Source organism: Microcaecilia unicolor, chromosome 1 (assembly GCF_901765095.1).
Source record: "Microcaecilia unicolor chromosome 1, aMicUni1.1, whole genome shotgun sequence".
NCBI lineage: Eukaryota > Metazoa > Chordata > Amphibia > Gymnophiona > Siphonopidae > Microcaecilia > Microcaecilia unicolor.
This window is the reverse complement of record NC_044031.1, coordinates 315,789,844-315,805,483: the sequence shown is the minus strand read 5'-3', so window position 1 is coordinate 315,805,483 and position 15,640 is coordinate 315,789,844. Positions and strand designations below refer to the sequence as shown.

At 42.8% G+C, this 15,640-nt stretch overlaps 1 protein-coding gene across 2 annotated transcripts in view; it reads right to left on the bottom strand.

Moving 5' to 3' along the window:
• LOC115473512 (adrenocortical dysplasia protein homolog) overlaps positions 1 to 15,640 on the bottom strand; it is a 115,293-nt gene that overhangs the window by 28,522 nt on the left and 71,131 nt on the right. For both annotated transcript variants that reach the window (XM_030208541.1, XM_030208550.1), the window contains one exon: positions 11,084 to 11,156. In XM_030208541.1, coding sequence (XP_030064401.1) covers positions 11,084 to 11,156 — 73 coding nt within the window. The remainder of the gene's footprint in view (positions 1 to 11,083; positions 11,157 to 15,640) is intronic.

The following is a 15,640-nucleotide window of genomic DNA, read 5'->3' as shown; positions in this document are numbered from 1 at the left end:
CTAAGCTAATAAACCAAATTTTACCAAGTCTTCAGAAATCTTAGCAGAAAAAGAAGATAGTGAATGTTTCAAAGTCTTAATGGCTTCCCTTAATGTAGCAAGGGTACCTGTAATCTGAAAACTCGATCCATTTCAAGGTGAAGCTCCTCCATCACCTACCCCACCGGTTCTTCCAGCTGTATTCAAACGGGGGGGGGGGGGGGGGGGGGGGGAGGGTGTGTGTGAAAAACACTGCCGGGTTTCCCAGGCTGCTGCAAGTCAACTTTCCTCACCTCTGTGGCAGGAAGAGGAAACTACTAGATCAGGGGAGGGGGGCTACTTGCTCCTTGGGGCTCAAGGAAGCCCTGTTTGCACTACTCTTCGATGGCCCTGGAGATGCTGAAGAAAGAACCTCTCTCACTGGTGCAACTCTATATGCCTTTAATGTCAGCTGGACCAAGGCAGTTGTCGAACCAGAGACAGGAGGGATTCCTCTGGTCTTAGCCAGTCTCTTTCTCATAATGTCAGGAAATGTTCAAAGCTCTGCTGAGAGGAAAGACAGAAGCTCTTACACAGGTGCCTACAATGCCATCTTGGATCCCCCAATTTTGTGGATTTGTTTGTTTGTTTTTTTTTGTTACATTTGTACCCCGCGCTTTCCCACTCATGGCAGGCTCAATGCGGCTTACATGGGGCAATGGAAGTTTAAGTGACTTGCCCAGAGTCACAAGGAGCTGCCCGTGCCAAAGACCACCAGTGTGGTTGAAACACTCAACTCAGTCTGTCTACAAGAACACTGCCCTTAACACCCAGAAAGGTGGTTCCATCATCACAGCACTATTTATTTTATTTAGAACATTTGTATCCCACATAATCCCACCATGGCAGGCTCTATGTGGCTAACAACATTTATGAAAAGTACATCATACTAACTCAAGGTCAAACAGAGAATAAGGAACATCTGGGGAAGGGGGAAACAACAGGAGATACAAATGAGGGACGGCAGGAAGTTAAGCAACAGAGGAGTATGTTCTATTACAAAGATAAGTCTTAAGTGCTTTCTTGAACAGACTGTGGTCAGCAGTCTCCTTTAATGTTAAAGGTAGAGCATTCCAGTAACGAGGACACACAAAGCAAAAAGAGGAGGCGAAGAGAAGTTTGATTCCTGCAGTTAGGATAGTGGAGATTGAGATGAGTACGAGACGGCTTTTTGGAATTTCTGGAAGGGAGGTCAATCAGGCCGAACATATAAGCTGGTGCGTCCCCGTATATGATCTTATGAGTTAGAGCACAGATTTTGAATTCAATACGCTCTTTTATCAGGAGCCAGTGGAGCTTCTCTCTAAGCGGTTTTGCTGTTTCAAACCGAGATTTACCAAATAGTAATCTCGCTGCTGTGTTTTGCGCCGTCTGCAGTTTCTTCAGGGTGTGTTCTTTGCATCCGGTGTAAATCCCATTGCAGTAGTTGAAATGGTTCAAGACTAGAGAGTGGAGTAGAATCTGGAACAGGTCAAACGGAAGGAACTGCTTGATGTGTTTAAGTGACCGCATGGAGAGGAACATTCTTTTCGCAATAGCTATTATTTGAAAGGTTGAGGGACAAGTGGGAATCCAGAATGACACCAAGTAGCTTCAAACTATCTGCGATAGGGATGGAGTAGTCCAGCATAGTAATTGTGCCCTGGATAGATTTATTAAACTGGGAGGAGATTGAGGCATTGGGTTTTTTCCTTGTTAAGCTTGAACTTAAATGCGTTCGCCCAATTGACCATGATGGTAAAACTGTTCTTGATCGTATCAGAGATTTCGGCTAAGGAAGATCTGAAGGGAATGTAGATAGTTACATCATCTGCATAGATATAAGGGTTCGGACTATGGTTGGACAGGGCCGCAGCAAGTGGGGTCATCATAATGTTGAATAGGGTTGGTGAAAGGGGGGATCCCTGAGGAACTCCACAGTTAGATCTCCAAGGCGGCGAAATAGAAGAATGGACTTTGACCTGATAGGACTGATGTGAGAGAAATTCTCTAAACCATTCCAAGACAATACTATGTGCGCCGCTGCCAGTTTCCCTACTCCTCCGCCCTCCCATGAAGTAATTTCTTGTTTCACGGAGGAAACACACAGAGCTATGATGACCCTGCACGGAGCTTCATTTTGTTCTCAGCCAAGGCACCGGGGCGAGCCAGTGAGGAACACGGCAGGGAAGCGAAGCTTGCAGTTCTTTCTTCCATACCTCCACGGACCTGTCAATGAGTGACCAGGAGTGGGTGGAAAGGGAGAGAGAGCGCGAGAGATGGGGCCAATTAAGAAGGTAAGATTGAGAACAGGAGATGGCATGTACTGTTGATAGCATTTTTATTTAATCTCACTTATAATTTCAAGCATGCCAGCTTGTGCAGCATACTGATGTACACAGAGGAAGTATAATAATGGAATAACTTTTCATAGGTAGAGTAGTAATTTGTTATAAATCGTAATCAGTGTGTTATTTGGAGGGGCTGGTTATATGGACACCCTAGTATGTGTTATACTCATGCAGATATTTCTTTCCTCTTGGTAAAGAGCTACTAAAACAGACATCATATTATGAGAATCAGGAACTCAACATTCAGTTTCTATCTATTGACTTATTTATTTATGGCATTTATATCCCATATTAAACATGAATTAGTAATTCACAGGGGGTACATATCACAATCACAAGCAGTAAGGGCAGGATGGATATCTGATGCTCAATGTCCTAAGTGTCATAGAGATAACAACACTTTTTTGCATGCATTTTGGCGATGTGATCGAATAAAACACTTTTGGAAAATGTTACAGAAATATCTTGAACAACTATTGGGACATAGACTGCTTCCCTCCTGGAGGGGAGTGCTTTTGAATAAAAGCAATGCTTATGGGATCTCAGACAAAAATCAGGAGTTATTCTTGTGTAAGGCCCATGCAGTGGGGAAAAAAATGTATACTCAGACATTGGCTGCAAGCTGAGCCACCCTCCTTTTGGTACTGGAGAAATAGGTTCCATGAGCTAATGCTCTGAGAGGCCAGGGAGGCTTACGGTAACCCAAAGAAAAGAAAGATCTTTGTTAATATATGGTCTAAATATTTACAAAATATCTCCCACAAGACTAGAAGTGCAGTGCTTAACAAATTGGATACGTCCTAGATAGTGAGACATCCAGCAGATATTTGCTCCGGATTTTGGACCGGTTAAGACCTGTAATAGATATTGCTAGTATAAATACCATGAAATAAGTAGATAAAGGTAGTGGCATGCATTAGTTTGTACTTCAGTCCTTTGCAGCTGGGGTAGTGCAGGTTAAGAAATTTGCGAGATGAACGAGATGATCTTGTGGAGTTTCTGGGCGGTAGGTCCACGAGGTTTAACATGTAGATTGGGGCATCTGCATGAATGATTTTGTGTACAATTGTGCAGATCTTGAACGCAATGCGTTCCTTCAGTGGAAGCCAGTGAAGTTTCTCTCTTAGTGGTTTTGCACTTTCATATTTAGGTTTTCCAAATAGGAGTCTGGCAGCTGTATTCTGGGCAGTTTGGAGTTTTTTGATTGTCTGTTCTTTGCACCCGGCGTACAGTGCATTGCAGTAATCCAGATGACTTATTACCATTGACTGTACCAGGGTACGGAAGATGTATCTTGGGAAGAAAGGTTTTACTCTTTTAAGTTTCCACATGGTGAAGAACATCTTTTTGGTCGTGTTTTTCACGTGGGTGTTGAGAGTGAGGTTTCGATCAATGGTGTCTCCAAGAATTTTCAGGTTTTGCGAGACCGGAAGGGAACAGTATGGCGTGGTTATGGTGTTGAAGTTTTTTGTGTTATGTTGTGAGGTGAGTACAAGGCACTGTGTTTTTTCTGCGTTAAGTTTTAGTTGGAATGCATCTGCCCAGGTGTGCATTATTTGGAGGCTTTGGGTGATCTCGTTGGTGATTTCACTTAGATCATGTTTGAATGGAATGTAAATTGTGACATCATCTGCATAAATGTAGGGGTTGAGGTTTTGATTGGCTAGTAGCTTGGCTAGAGGTATCATCATTAGGTTGAATAATGTTGGTGAGAGAGGGGATCCCTGGGGGACTCCACATTCAGGTATCCATGGTAGTGATCTGTCCTCGTTCGTTGTTACTTGGTATGATCTTGTGGTTAGGAATCCTTTGAACCATTTGAGAACAGTGCCTCCTACTAGTATTTGTATTAGTATATCATGGTTAACCATGTCAAAGGCACTGGACATGTTGAATTGCTGGAGGATGTTGTTACCAGTCGCAATTGCTTGTTTGAATGTGTTCATTGCGGACACTAGTACAGTTTCGGTGCTGTGATTCGTCCGAAATCCTGATTGGGACTTGTGCAAAATTGAGTGGCTATGTAGGTATTCAGTCAATTGTTTCGTGACTATGCCTTCCATGAGCTTGGTCATGAGTGGGATGGATGCTACTGGTCGATAGTTGGTTAGGTCCATTGTGTTTTTCTTAACATCTTTTGGTAATGGAGTGAGTAATATGTTTCCTTTGTCCGTGGGAAAGAGTCCATTTTGAAGCCTGTAATTTATGTGGTTCGTGAGGTCTGTTTTGAATTGTTTGGGTGCGGATCTTATTAGACTGTTAGGGCAGATGTCTAATTTGCATTGCGATTTGGCATATTTTCCTAACTAGTATGAGATTTCTTTTGGTGAGAGCATGTCTAAGTCGGTCCATGATCGATCTGCTGGGTATTCTCCGGGCTTTGGGTCTAGACATTCAAGGATATTTGTGTACTCTGTTGTGTTAGTAGGTATCTTGAGTCGGAGTTTTGAGATTTTTTCCTTGAAGTAGTTTGCAAGGTCGGTTGCTGATGGGGTATCTGCGTCGTTAGAGGTGACTTTGGTAGTATTTACAAGATTGTTTACGAGTGTGAAGAGTTTGTGCGTATCCTTATAGTTTGGTCCTATTTTGGTTTTGTAATAGGTCCTTTTAGTTTGTCTGATCATGTATTTGTATTTTCTTTGTAGTTGTTTCCAGTCTTTGTGTGTGTTTTCGTCTTTTTTCTTGCTCCATGCTCTTTCCAATCTTCTGACTTGTGTTTTTAGTTCTTTCAATTCTTCGTTAAACCATGGAATTGAGTTTTTCCTATGTGAGGTTCTGGTTTGAAGTGGTGCTATATTGTCTAACGTTACTCTGCATCTGTTGGAGAAATTGAGATGAGTCTGTAGGTATTGTCCATTCGTCAGTGTAGAATTGTTGCCAGAATGTTAGTGGGTCTATTTTGCCTCTTGTAGTATATGTGTGTTGTTTTTGTTGTGTCTTTTTTTTTGTTCTCCAGTGGAGGGACAGGTTTGCACTGTGGTGGTCGGACCATGGCCTGGCTGTCCATTTTGTGTTTATTAGTGTGATATTTGGTTCTGGTGAGAATTTGTGGGTGATGATGTCTAGTGTGTGTCCTTTGTTATGGGTAGGTTGTGTGTTTGGCCAGTGGAGAACCCATAGTTGCAAAAAGTCTTTGCATTCGCGTACATTGCTTGAGTTCTTATCTTCCAGGTGAAGATTATTGTCTCCTGCTATGAGGAGGTTCTGGGTGGTGACACAGATGTTTGATATATAGTCCAGAAAGTGTGTCTCTGAGTCTTGCCAATTGCCTGGGGGTCTGTAGAATAGGATTAGGTTTAGGTGCTCACATAGGTTGGGGTGGTTGATTCTGACTGAGGCTATTTCGAGTTGGGGAAGTATAGATTCTGCTGTTGTTGTGACTGTAAATTGTCAAATTGTCTGTTTGAATTTGAATAATTTGATGGGACAGCCAATCTCTGAAAGCCTTTAAAGCGTTCCAGATCACTCGAAGCTCCAGGAGATTGATCTGAAGATTCGTTTCCTGGAGGGACCAAGCTCCTTGAATGTGAAACCCATGTACATGAGCTCCCCATCCCAGGAGAGATGCATCCGTTGTCAGCACTTATTGCAGCTGAGGAATTTGGAATGGAAGTCTCAAGGTCAAATTGGACCGAATTGCCCACCACTGAAGAGAGCCTACAAGCTCCAGGGACCAAGTCTGACAGCTACCTCACTGAGTTCCGCAAGTAAATGCTCGTGAAGAGCTTGTATGACCGGGTACTGGCGATGAGCATAGAGGCCTGATACACCTTTCACCCAAAAGAGTCCAGGGTTCTAGCTTCTATGCCTGAGGGAGCCGAGGCATAGTCCCTAGTTCTCTTGGCTCTCTTGACAGCAGAGTCCACCACCATGGAATCATGAGGTAACTGGGACCTCACAAACCCAGGTTCACCGTGGATCCTATACTGGGTGTCAATTTTCTTGGGGACCACAGGGACAGACAGAGGGGATGCCCAGTTCTGTACGAGAACTGCCCTGAGTACCTCGTGGAGAGGAGCCATCATTGCCTCCTTAGGAGGAGAGGTGTAGTCCAGGACCTTGAGCATCTTGGCCCTGGGCTCATCCTCAACTTCTAAGGGGAATGGAATGGCATCAGTCATTTCCCATACAAAAAAGGTGAAAGAGTCTCTCAGGTGAAGACAGTCTCCTTTCAGGTGGAGGGGAGGGCTCAGAAGGAATCCCATTGGACTTCATCAGATGAAAAGTACCTGGGATCCTCTTCTGATTCGCATAAGCGCTCCTCTTTGGTGTCGGATAGCACTTCCCTAAGGGATGTCCGAGACAGGGCCTGCCTTGATACCGAGGACCCATTTCCTTGAGAGCGGCATCAAGAAACTGGCTCCCGTTTCGACTCTAGCGAAGCTTCCTCCACTGATGTCGAGGGGGTGCAGGCACGGGTGCTGTCAACACTGGTGCCACAAGCGGCGCCGGTGTCTGCACTGCAGGCTGAGGGCCAGGCAGGACCGCAGCGGGAGGTATGGTAGGCGCAAACACCCCCGATATCGACGCATATTGCTGCATAAGGCCATCCAGAAGCTCAGGGAGCAAGGCCCGGATGTGCTCATTGAGTGCCGCCATCGGGAAAGACTGTGGCGTCGGCTAAGGCTGCAAAATCACTGGGGCCGGTGCAGGAGCAGGATCTCGGTTGCTTGGAGACACATGCGTCTGCACTTCCTGGATAGAGGAGGAGCAGTCCTCCCGGCGCTGATGCTTCTCGATTGCTGAATCCCTTGGTGGCCCAGAGATCCCGGCATCCTGTATTGAGGGAGATTGGAGACGGTGCTTCTTGGCCTTCGCCCGATGCATGCCACCCATGCTCCTCTGTGCCAACAAGGACAATGTTGAATCCTCCCGTCGCCTCGGGGTCGGGTCCGACAATGGACGTCCCGGGGGGGGGGGGGGGGGGGCTGCATAGCAGAAGGCCTCGAGACAGGTGGAGACCCACACGATGCCTCACTGCTCCCAGTGTCACAGGGTCTCGAAGCAGCCAATCCTACCTGGACTCCTGTTGCTGGTGTGATACTCAACGTCGATGCACCAGACATGACTCTAAAAATCTTCATGCATTGAGCCTCTCATGAAACCTGAGTCCTCTTTTTTATACGAAGACAGAGGACACAGTTGGCATGGCTTTGGTCAGGCCCAAGGCACTGAAGACACCAAGAATGGGTGTCCTTCCCCGAGATGGTTTGGTTGCACAGAGTACAACGCTTGAAGCCACTAGGAGTCTTCGTGGACATGGAAGGAAAAACTGCACTGGCCAAATCAAAAGACGCGATGGTGCCTGAAAAAGGGAGAAAAGGCACAAAAAATAAAGGAAACATATGTGGGGCAAAAACTAAAAAATAAGGACCTTTTTTTTTTTTTGAAAAGGCAAAAGGGAGGGTAGAAAACCGCTGAAAGGCACTCAAAAACAAAGAAACGCTCTAACTGGGCGTGTGAGGATCCACCACAAAAAGCAGCTGCTCTTCACGCAGAAAAAGTGAAACTAAGGCAGGCGCGTTTGCACGGTGGGCAGGGAGGCACTTGTGCATGTGCGCTGGAGCGTGGCTTGCGCTCCTTAAAGCTCTAGTTTTTTTTATGGCAAATTTGCCGGGCCGGGCAACACAGGACAGTGTCTACCCACTTGTGAGAATATGCAAGCCTGCTTGTTCTCAGAGAATCTATAAAAATTCACAATGCCAGTTTCTCATATCAAGGTATTAAAATTTGTAATTCTCTACCAAAACCAATTAAATGCACAGATAAAGATCTGTCTTTCAGAAACCTTCTGAAAACTCATTTTTTCAATTTAGCCTTTTCAGAAAACAAAGTATTCTATTTGAACATTATCCATTCATACACTTTCACTTCTTCTTTTCTCCCTAATCCTATCTAGCCCTAATTGTACCCATATTTATTCATCTTCACTTCTTTGTTTACAAACTTAATTTTGATTCAATCTTCTTCTCTATCCATCTACCCTTAAGAACAGTTGCATTCAGGTTAATTCACCACACGTTATATTTGTTTTACAAAGCCAATGTTATAGCATTATTTATTGTACTTTGTAATCTGTTTATGTAATTTTTAATATGTATCATTCATTTGTTTGTTATGTAAGCCACACTGAACCTGAATCACTCTTGGGCTAATGTGGGTTAAAAATGTCATAAATAAATACATACTAGGACATGGGGTATAGGGTAAGAGATGGAAGAATGGCCTGGAGACAAGGGAAGGAAGGAGAGACAGGGATGGAGCTGGGGCTGGTGACAGAATGAAAGGCAGGGAAGGGGAGATGAGGGCTAAGAGGGTGAGTACAGGGGATGGGAATGAGTGGGTAAGCAAGTGGGTGAAAGATGTGTGTGTGTGTGGGGAGGGAGATAGGAGACTGTGGAAGGAGAGATACAGAGGGGCAAATGGAGTGCTGGAGCGGGAATGAGGGAGATGGGAAAAGCCAGTTGGTAGATGAGACAAATCTGTGAAAAGCAAACTAAGGACTAGAAGGTGAGAGAAAGAGAGACTGAGTAAAATCAAATGGGTGGATATAAACACAGAGAAGAGAAAAGTGTGTGTGTGTGTGGTGGGGGGGAGGAATAAATGAAAGATCAGTGTCAGACAGAAAGAAAGGTAGAAGACAAGAGAGAGAAGAAATGGAAAGGCAAACCTGGAAAAGAATTTGGGAGAAGACTCATGGAAAGTGGAAAAGAGATGGAGACCAGCTTAATTAGAAAAAGAAAATTCCCAGATGACAAAGGTAGAAAAGAAAAACAAATATTTTTATGTAATACTTTATAAGAACTGAGATATGCCTGCTTTGTTAAATGTACATTTTAAAAATATTTTTATTTTACAAGGTACAGTGGAAGATTCATTTCTTTTTCTCTTTTACCAATACTGTCCTGCTTAAAGAGTCTGGCTTTCTTGGGGGTCTCCATTTCAGGTTTTGTCTGAATGTTTTTTGTGGTCCCCTATTTTGTATCAGCTGAGAGGCTTTCTATATTATGAGGTGAAGGATTCTGCTACCACGGGGGTATGGCAACCTTGGTCTTCGAGGGCCTCAGCCCTGTTGGGTTATCAAGATTCCCCCAATGAATGATCTCAAAAGGGAGGGGGAGGAGCTAAGATAGCACCGGCAGCAAACACGCCTGTGTGAGACCTACTGATCTGAAACTGCTAATGGTAGACTGGACCTACTACTACAAACCATTTCTATAGCGCTACCAGTTGTACGCAGCGCTTCACAATTGAACATGAAGAAGAGACAGCCCCTGCTCAAAAGAGCTTACAATCTAAATCAGGACAGACAGTACAAATAAGGGATAAGGGTAGGACAGATAGATAGGACACATAGGGAAAGGGACTACTGAAGAGAGGAAGACAAGATAAGGCTATGAGCAGGTGATAAGTTAGGAATTAAAAAGAACTTACCAATTACAATAAATAAAAGCTGTATCACATCTGTGTAGGCAACAGAGTATAGACCACCCAGTAAAGTGTATATTAAACAGTGAATGCAGAAATGATAATGGCTAAATAGCTCTGGACATTCAAAATGGGACCTGATAAGAAAATGGAAGAGCAAGACATTTACCTTGGTGTGTCTCAAGGACTGGGTTGTGAACCTCTGATTTAGTTGTAAAAAAAACATATCTCTATGCTTTTGATGCCCGTGTAGACCCCCTAGATGTCACTCTTTGATAAATGGAAGAGTTAGGTATGTTGTGTTTAGGCCTGAAACATAACAAGCACAAGCTTGCCATACCACCTACGTTTTTTGAAGTCACTGCAGGCCTCTGTCTCTGAAATCAGGTGAAAAATAGCCACAGTGAAATCAAACTCACATTGTTTAAAAAAAAAAAAAAAAATTTTTTTTGCTTCATGTACTTGATATGCTATCCTCATCTGTATTTTGGGCTTTGCTCTGTCTCAGTTTTCTTATCTATCCCATCACACTTTTGGTGTATCCTCTGGTGGATTCTTGTCCACTGCTCTCCCACTATCCAACTATGTACCTCAGGGCTTTGTGTCTTGGGTGCTCTGTATACTTGGTCCCTTTGTGCCCACAATGCAGATTGTGGCCATGCCAAAACTGAAGAAAACTTTAAAAAAAGGCTGAATAACCTATCTAGAGGTTTCCAAAGTCAGAAGGGAGTAAGAACAGAGGCAAAAGCCTGTGAATTCAACAAATGGCCTAAATATTTACCTCATCACACAGTAGCAGCAGAAGACACCTTGAAGGCCTCAAAGTAGAAAAACTGAACTGAGGTGGCACAGATGCGAGAACCACTATACATGTGCAGCTCACTGATGTAGAAAGAGCTAAGCTTTGAGGGCTTGTTACCTCAAGTTGCTCTGTTCTGGGCTCAACTGGTGACACAAACCACATGTCTGGATTCTGTAACACTCATCCTTGGAGAAAACTGCACTCTTGTTTGGATGACAAAGAATAATCAAAATATAAGGATGTGCTGAGCTTTCAAAACTACATCTTATACGCTACCTAAAAAAATTACAAATATCCTTATTCTTGGATTACTCTTATGTTGGTCCAACAAAAGTGTACCATAGCCTACAAAAAAATCATCTTTTACTGATTTTAAAATTATGTTACCTGCTGAGCAGTACCCCTTTAATAAAACATTCATATTCACTCATCATGTCCAACAGTAAGCTTGCATGGAGCAGCTCAGTGCTGCAGAGAAAAATATAGCACACAGTGCCACACTCACCAGGAAAATTATTAAGAGCCACTGCCTCCTCAGCAGGAATGATCAACAAATTGAGGGGCACAGAAAAGATGGCCTGCAAAGAGAATATAGAGAAACGTTTTAACCATGTTAGCCACAGAAAGGTCAAGCATGAACAATATAGCACAATGACACCAAAGTGCTAATACCTGTATCTCCTTAAAGATAGGGTTACCATATTTTGTCCTCTCAAAAAGAGGACACATGTCCCGCCCCCTGCCCCACCCACACCCCACCCCTTTTGCATCCTCACCCCTCCCCTGCCCCCCCGTCACCTCCCCTCCCCTTACTTACTATCTACTGCCCTGATGGTCTAGTGACCTCTTCGGGGCAGGAGAGAGCCCCCTCTTTCCTGCCCGGAGCGCTGCCCTTGCCCTGCATCCTGTTGCTGTGACAGTCTCGGGATTCAAAATGGCTGCCGAAAGTTGAAGTCTCGCAAGGCTGCGTCAACTCTCGGTGGCCATTTTGAATCCCGAGACTGTCACAGCAACAGGATGCAGGGCAAGGGCAGCGCTCCGTGCAGGGAAGAGGGGGCTCCTTCCTGCCCCGAAAATGTCACTAGACCACCAGGGCAGTAGATAGTAAGTAAGGGGAGGGGAGGCTAGGATAGGCCCGCCACCCGCCCGTTTGTCCAGAAATCCGGACAAACGGGTGGACTGGCAAAACCCATCCGGACGCCCGGACATGTCTTCAAAAAGAGGCCATGTCCGGGTAAATCCGGACATATGGTAACCCTACTTACAGACATTCTGTTTTTTAAAAAACTTTACCTACACTAACAGATTTATACTGGTTCATCTGTATATAATAATTTACTGTAAAACATTATGAAAAGCAAAATATCCAAGGATAGAAAAAAAATTCAAAACAGCCTTTCAACTGAATATGAAAAATACTCAAAGCACTTATTCAAGGCTGCTGAACCACATGGACAATTATAAAAACAAAACAGGAAGGCAGACACAGAACACAAGGCCTGACTGGTTTGTCCATTTTCTCTTCCTGTGGCATCTCATAGGCTACTAGAACTGAGTTTGCTTTTACTTCTCTTCAAAATGGAAAGATTCTTTGTGCCTACGACACTGTCAAATTCTGATACTTTTTTTTTTTTTAGTCTCCACCAATTTATACTTCACAATTTTTAAGCATTCCTTTTTTCTCATGAAACAGATTCTACTGGTCTATCAAGAAATTAAAGATGAGAAACCAAACAATATTTTAAGTTTCAAGTTTTATTAAGGATTTTCTATCCCGCCTATCAAGGCACGTGTCTTGGCGGCTAACATATTAAAAGTTAAAAATAAGTTTAAAATACTAAAGATGCTACGTAGGCCAACTATTTTCAATAAGAAGTATTTTTGGATAAAAAGTGGTGCAATTTAGTAGGCAACTTATGAATACTGGATTATCAGTTGAGTACTCTCTCTTACTACTTGGCCCTCTAGTATACAGGTGGACAAACTATAGCCTGCAAGCAAGAGGCAGTTCACTGGTGCCAAAAGTTTGGAATGTTCCATAGGTTACTACGAAACTTTGTAGGTCTAAGTGCTCTGAAAATACGCCTCTTTGAATAATCAGACTATCTTTATCTGGTTCAGTAATTTTTGACTACTTGTCTACTTAGGCCACTTCACATTTTTGTAATCATCCACAGTTATCTATTCTCATTATTACTGCTGTCAAAATGTGAGCAATTTACTAGTGTTAGTGACAGTTCGCCCAAACTAACCAGATCATTTTGGGGACATCACTCAGTGACCTTCCATTATATTACAATCCCATAACCAACTAACTAATTCATTAGCTGCCTCTTTCTCACCCTCCTATTCTCATAAATGCAAAATGTGTTTGCTAAAATTTTTGTTATAGTGGTTACTTCATCTACTCATCCAGTCAAGACATATAGCTCACTTCACAAATGCTTTTGAATTCATTTATAATATCCCAGTAATATACACCCCTAGGCTCAACCCCTACTGGTTATTAATCAAATACCATAATAATCCTTCCACCGCTGAAACTCAATATCAAGAAAATTACGGTTCCATCAATACACCTTCTATCAAGTACTATAATAAAAAATATTCAAAAATCTCATACAGTAAACACTTGCTTACCAAAGTCCCACTATCAACAAACGTTAAACATTCATACTTGCCCCTACCCATAGGCTACATTAATGCTCACTCAGTTGTTAATAAAAACAAAATCATTAAAGACTGGATAAATGAAGCTCAATTTAGTTTAGTTTTATTCTCTGAAACTTGGTTACACGCAAAATATGACCCAATTATTTTAGATATCTAATCACCTGGTTACTCCATTCTCCACTTTCCCAGCCCCAAGAAGCAAGGAGGTAGTTTAGCTACATAAGTACATAAGTATTGCCATATTGGGAAAGACTAAAGGCCCATCAAGCCCAGCATCCTGTTTCCAACAGTGGCCAATCCAGGTCACAAATACCCGGCAAGATCCAAAAAAAGTACAAAACATTTTATACTGCTTATCCCAGAAATAGTGGATTTTCCCCAAGTCCATTTAATAATGGTCTATGGACTTTTCCTTTAGGAAGCCGGCTAAACATTTTACCACATTCTCTGACAACGAATTCCAGAGTTTAATTACACATTGAGTGAAGAAAAATTTTCTACGATTCGTTTTAAATTTACTACATTGTAGCTTCATCGCATGCCCCCTAGTCCTAGTATTTTTGGAAAGCGTAAACAGATGCTTCACATCTACCCGTTCAACTCCACTCATTATTTTATAGACCTCTATCATATCTTCCCTCAGCCGCCTTTTCTCCAAGCTGAAAAGCCCTAATCGCTTTAGCTTTTCCCTCATAAGGAAGTAGTCACATCTCCTTTATCATTTTCGTCGCCCTTCTCTGCACCTTTTCTAATTCCACTATATCTTTTTTGAGATGCGGCGACCAGAATTGAACACAATATTCGAGGTGTGGTCGCACCATGGAGTGATACAAAGGCATTATAACGTCCTCATTTTTGTTTTCCATTCCTTTCCTAATAATACCTAACATTCTATTTGCTTTCTTACCCGCAGCAGCACACTGAGCAGACGGTTTCAACGTATTATCAATGACGACACCTAGATCCCTTTCTTGGGCCGTGACTCCTAACGTGGAACCTTACATGACATAGCTATAATTCGGGTTCCTCTTTCCCACATGCATCACTTTGCACTTGCTCACATTAAACGTCATCTGCCTTTAGACGCCCAGTCTCGTAAGGTCCTCTTGTAATTTTTCACAATGCTCCCATGATTTAACGACTTTGAATAACTTTATGTCATCAGCAAATTTAATTACCTCACTAGTTACTCCCATCTCTAGGTAATTTATAAATATGTTAATAAGCAGCGGTCCCAGCACAGACCCCTGGGGAACCCCACTAACTACCCTTCTCCATTGAGAATACTAACCATTTAACCCTACTCTCTGTTTTCTATCTTTTAACAAGTTTTTAATCCACAATAGAACACTACCTCCTATCCCATGACTCTCCAATTTCCTCTGGAGTCTTTCATGAGGTACTCTGTCAAACGCCTTCTGAAAATCCAGATATACAATATCAACCGGCTCACCTTTATCCACATGTTTGTTCAGCCCTTCAAAGAAATGTACCACGCTCGATTTTAAGGATAAATTACATATTTCTAACAATAGCTCCGCAAACTCATTTTTCAGTTCTATCAGTACTCTGGGATGAATACCATCCGGTCCAGGAGATTTGCTGCTCTTCAGTTTGTAGAACTGCCCCATTACATCCTCCAGGTTTACAGAGAATTCATTAAGTTTCTCTGACTCGTCAGCTTCGAATACCATTTCCGGCACTGGTATCCCACCCAAATCTTCCTTGGTGAAGACCGAAGCAAAGAATTAATTTAATCTCTCCGCTACGGCTTTGTCTTCCCTGATCGCTCCTTTTACTCTTCATCTAGCGGTCCAATCGATTCTTTTGCCGGCTTCCTGCTTTTAATATACCTAAAAAAATTTTTACTATATGTTTTTGCCTCCAACGCAATCTTTTTTCAAAGTCCCTCTTTGCCTTCCTTATCAGCGCTTTGCATTTGACTTGACATTCTTTATGCTGTTTCTTATTATTTTCAGTCGGTTCCTTCTTCCATTTTCTGAAGGATTTTCTTTTAGCTCCAATAGCTTCCTTCACCTCACTTTTTAACTACGCCGGCTGTCATCTGGTCTTCCGTCCTCCTTTTTTAATACGCGGAATATATTTGGCCTGGGCTTCCAGGGTGGTGTTTTTAAACCACATCCATGCCTGATATAAATTTTTGACCCTCGCAGTTGCTCCTCTAAGTTTTTTTTTCACTGTTCTTCTTATTTTATCATAGTCTCCTTTTTAAAGTTAAACGCTAATGTATTTGATTTCCTATGTATATTTACTTCAAAGCTAATATCAAATCAGATCATATTATGATCACTGTTATCAAGCGGCCCCAGCACCATTACCTCTCGCACCAGATCATGCCCTCCACTAAGGACTAGAATTTTTCCTTCTC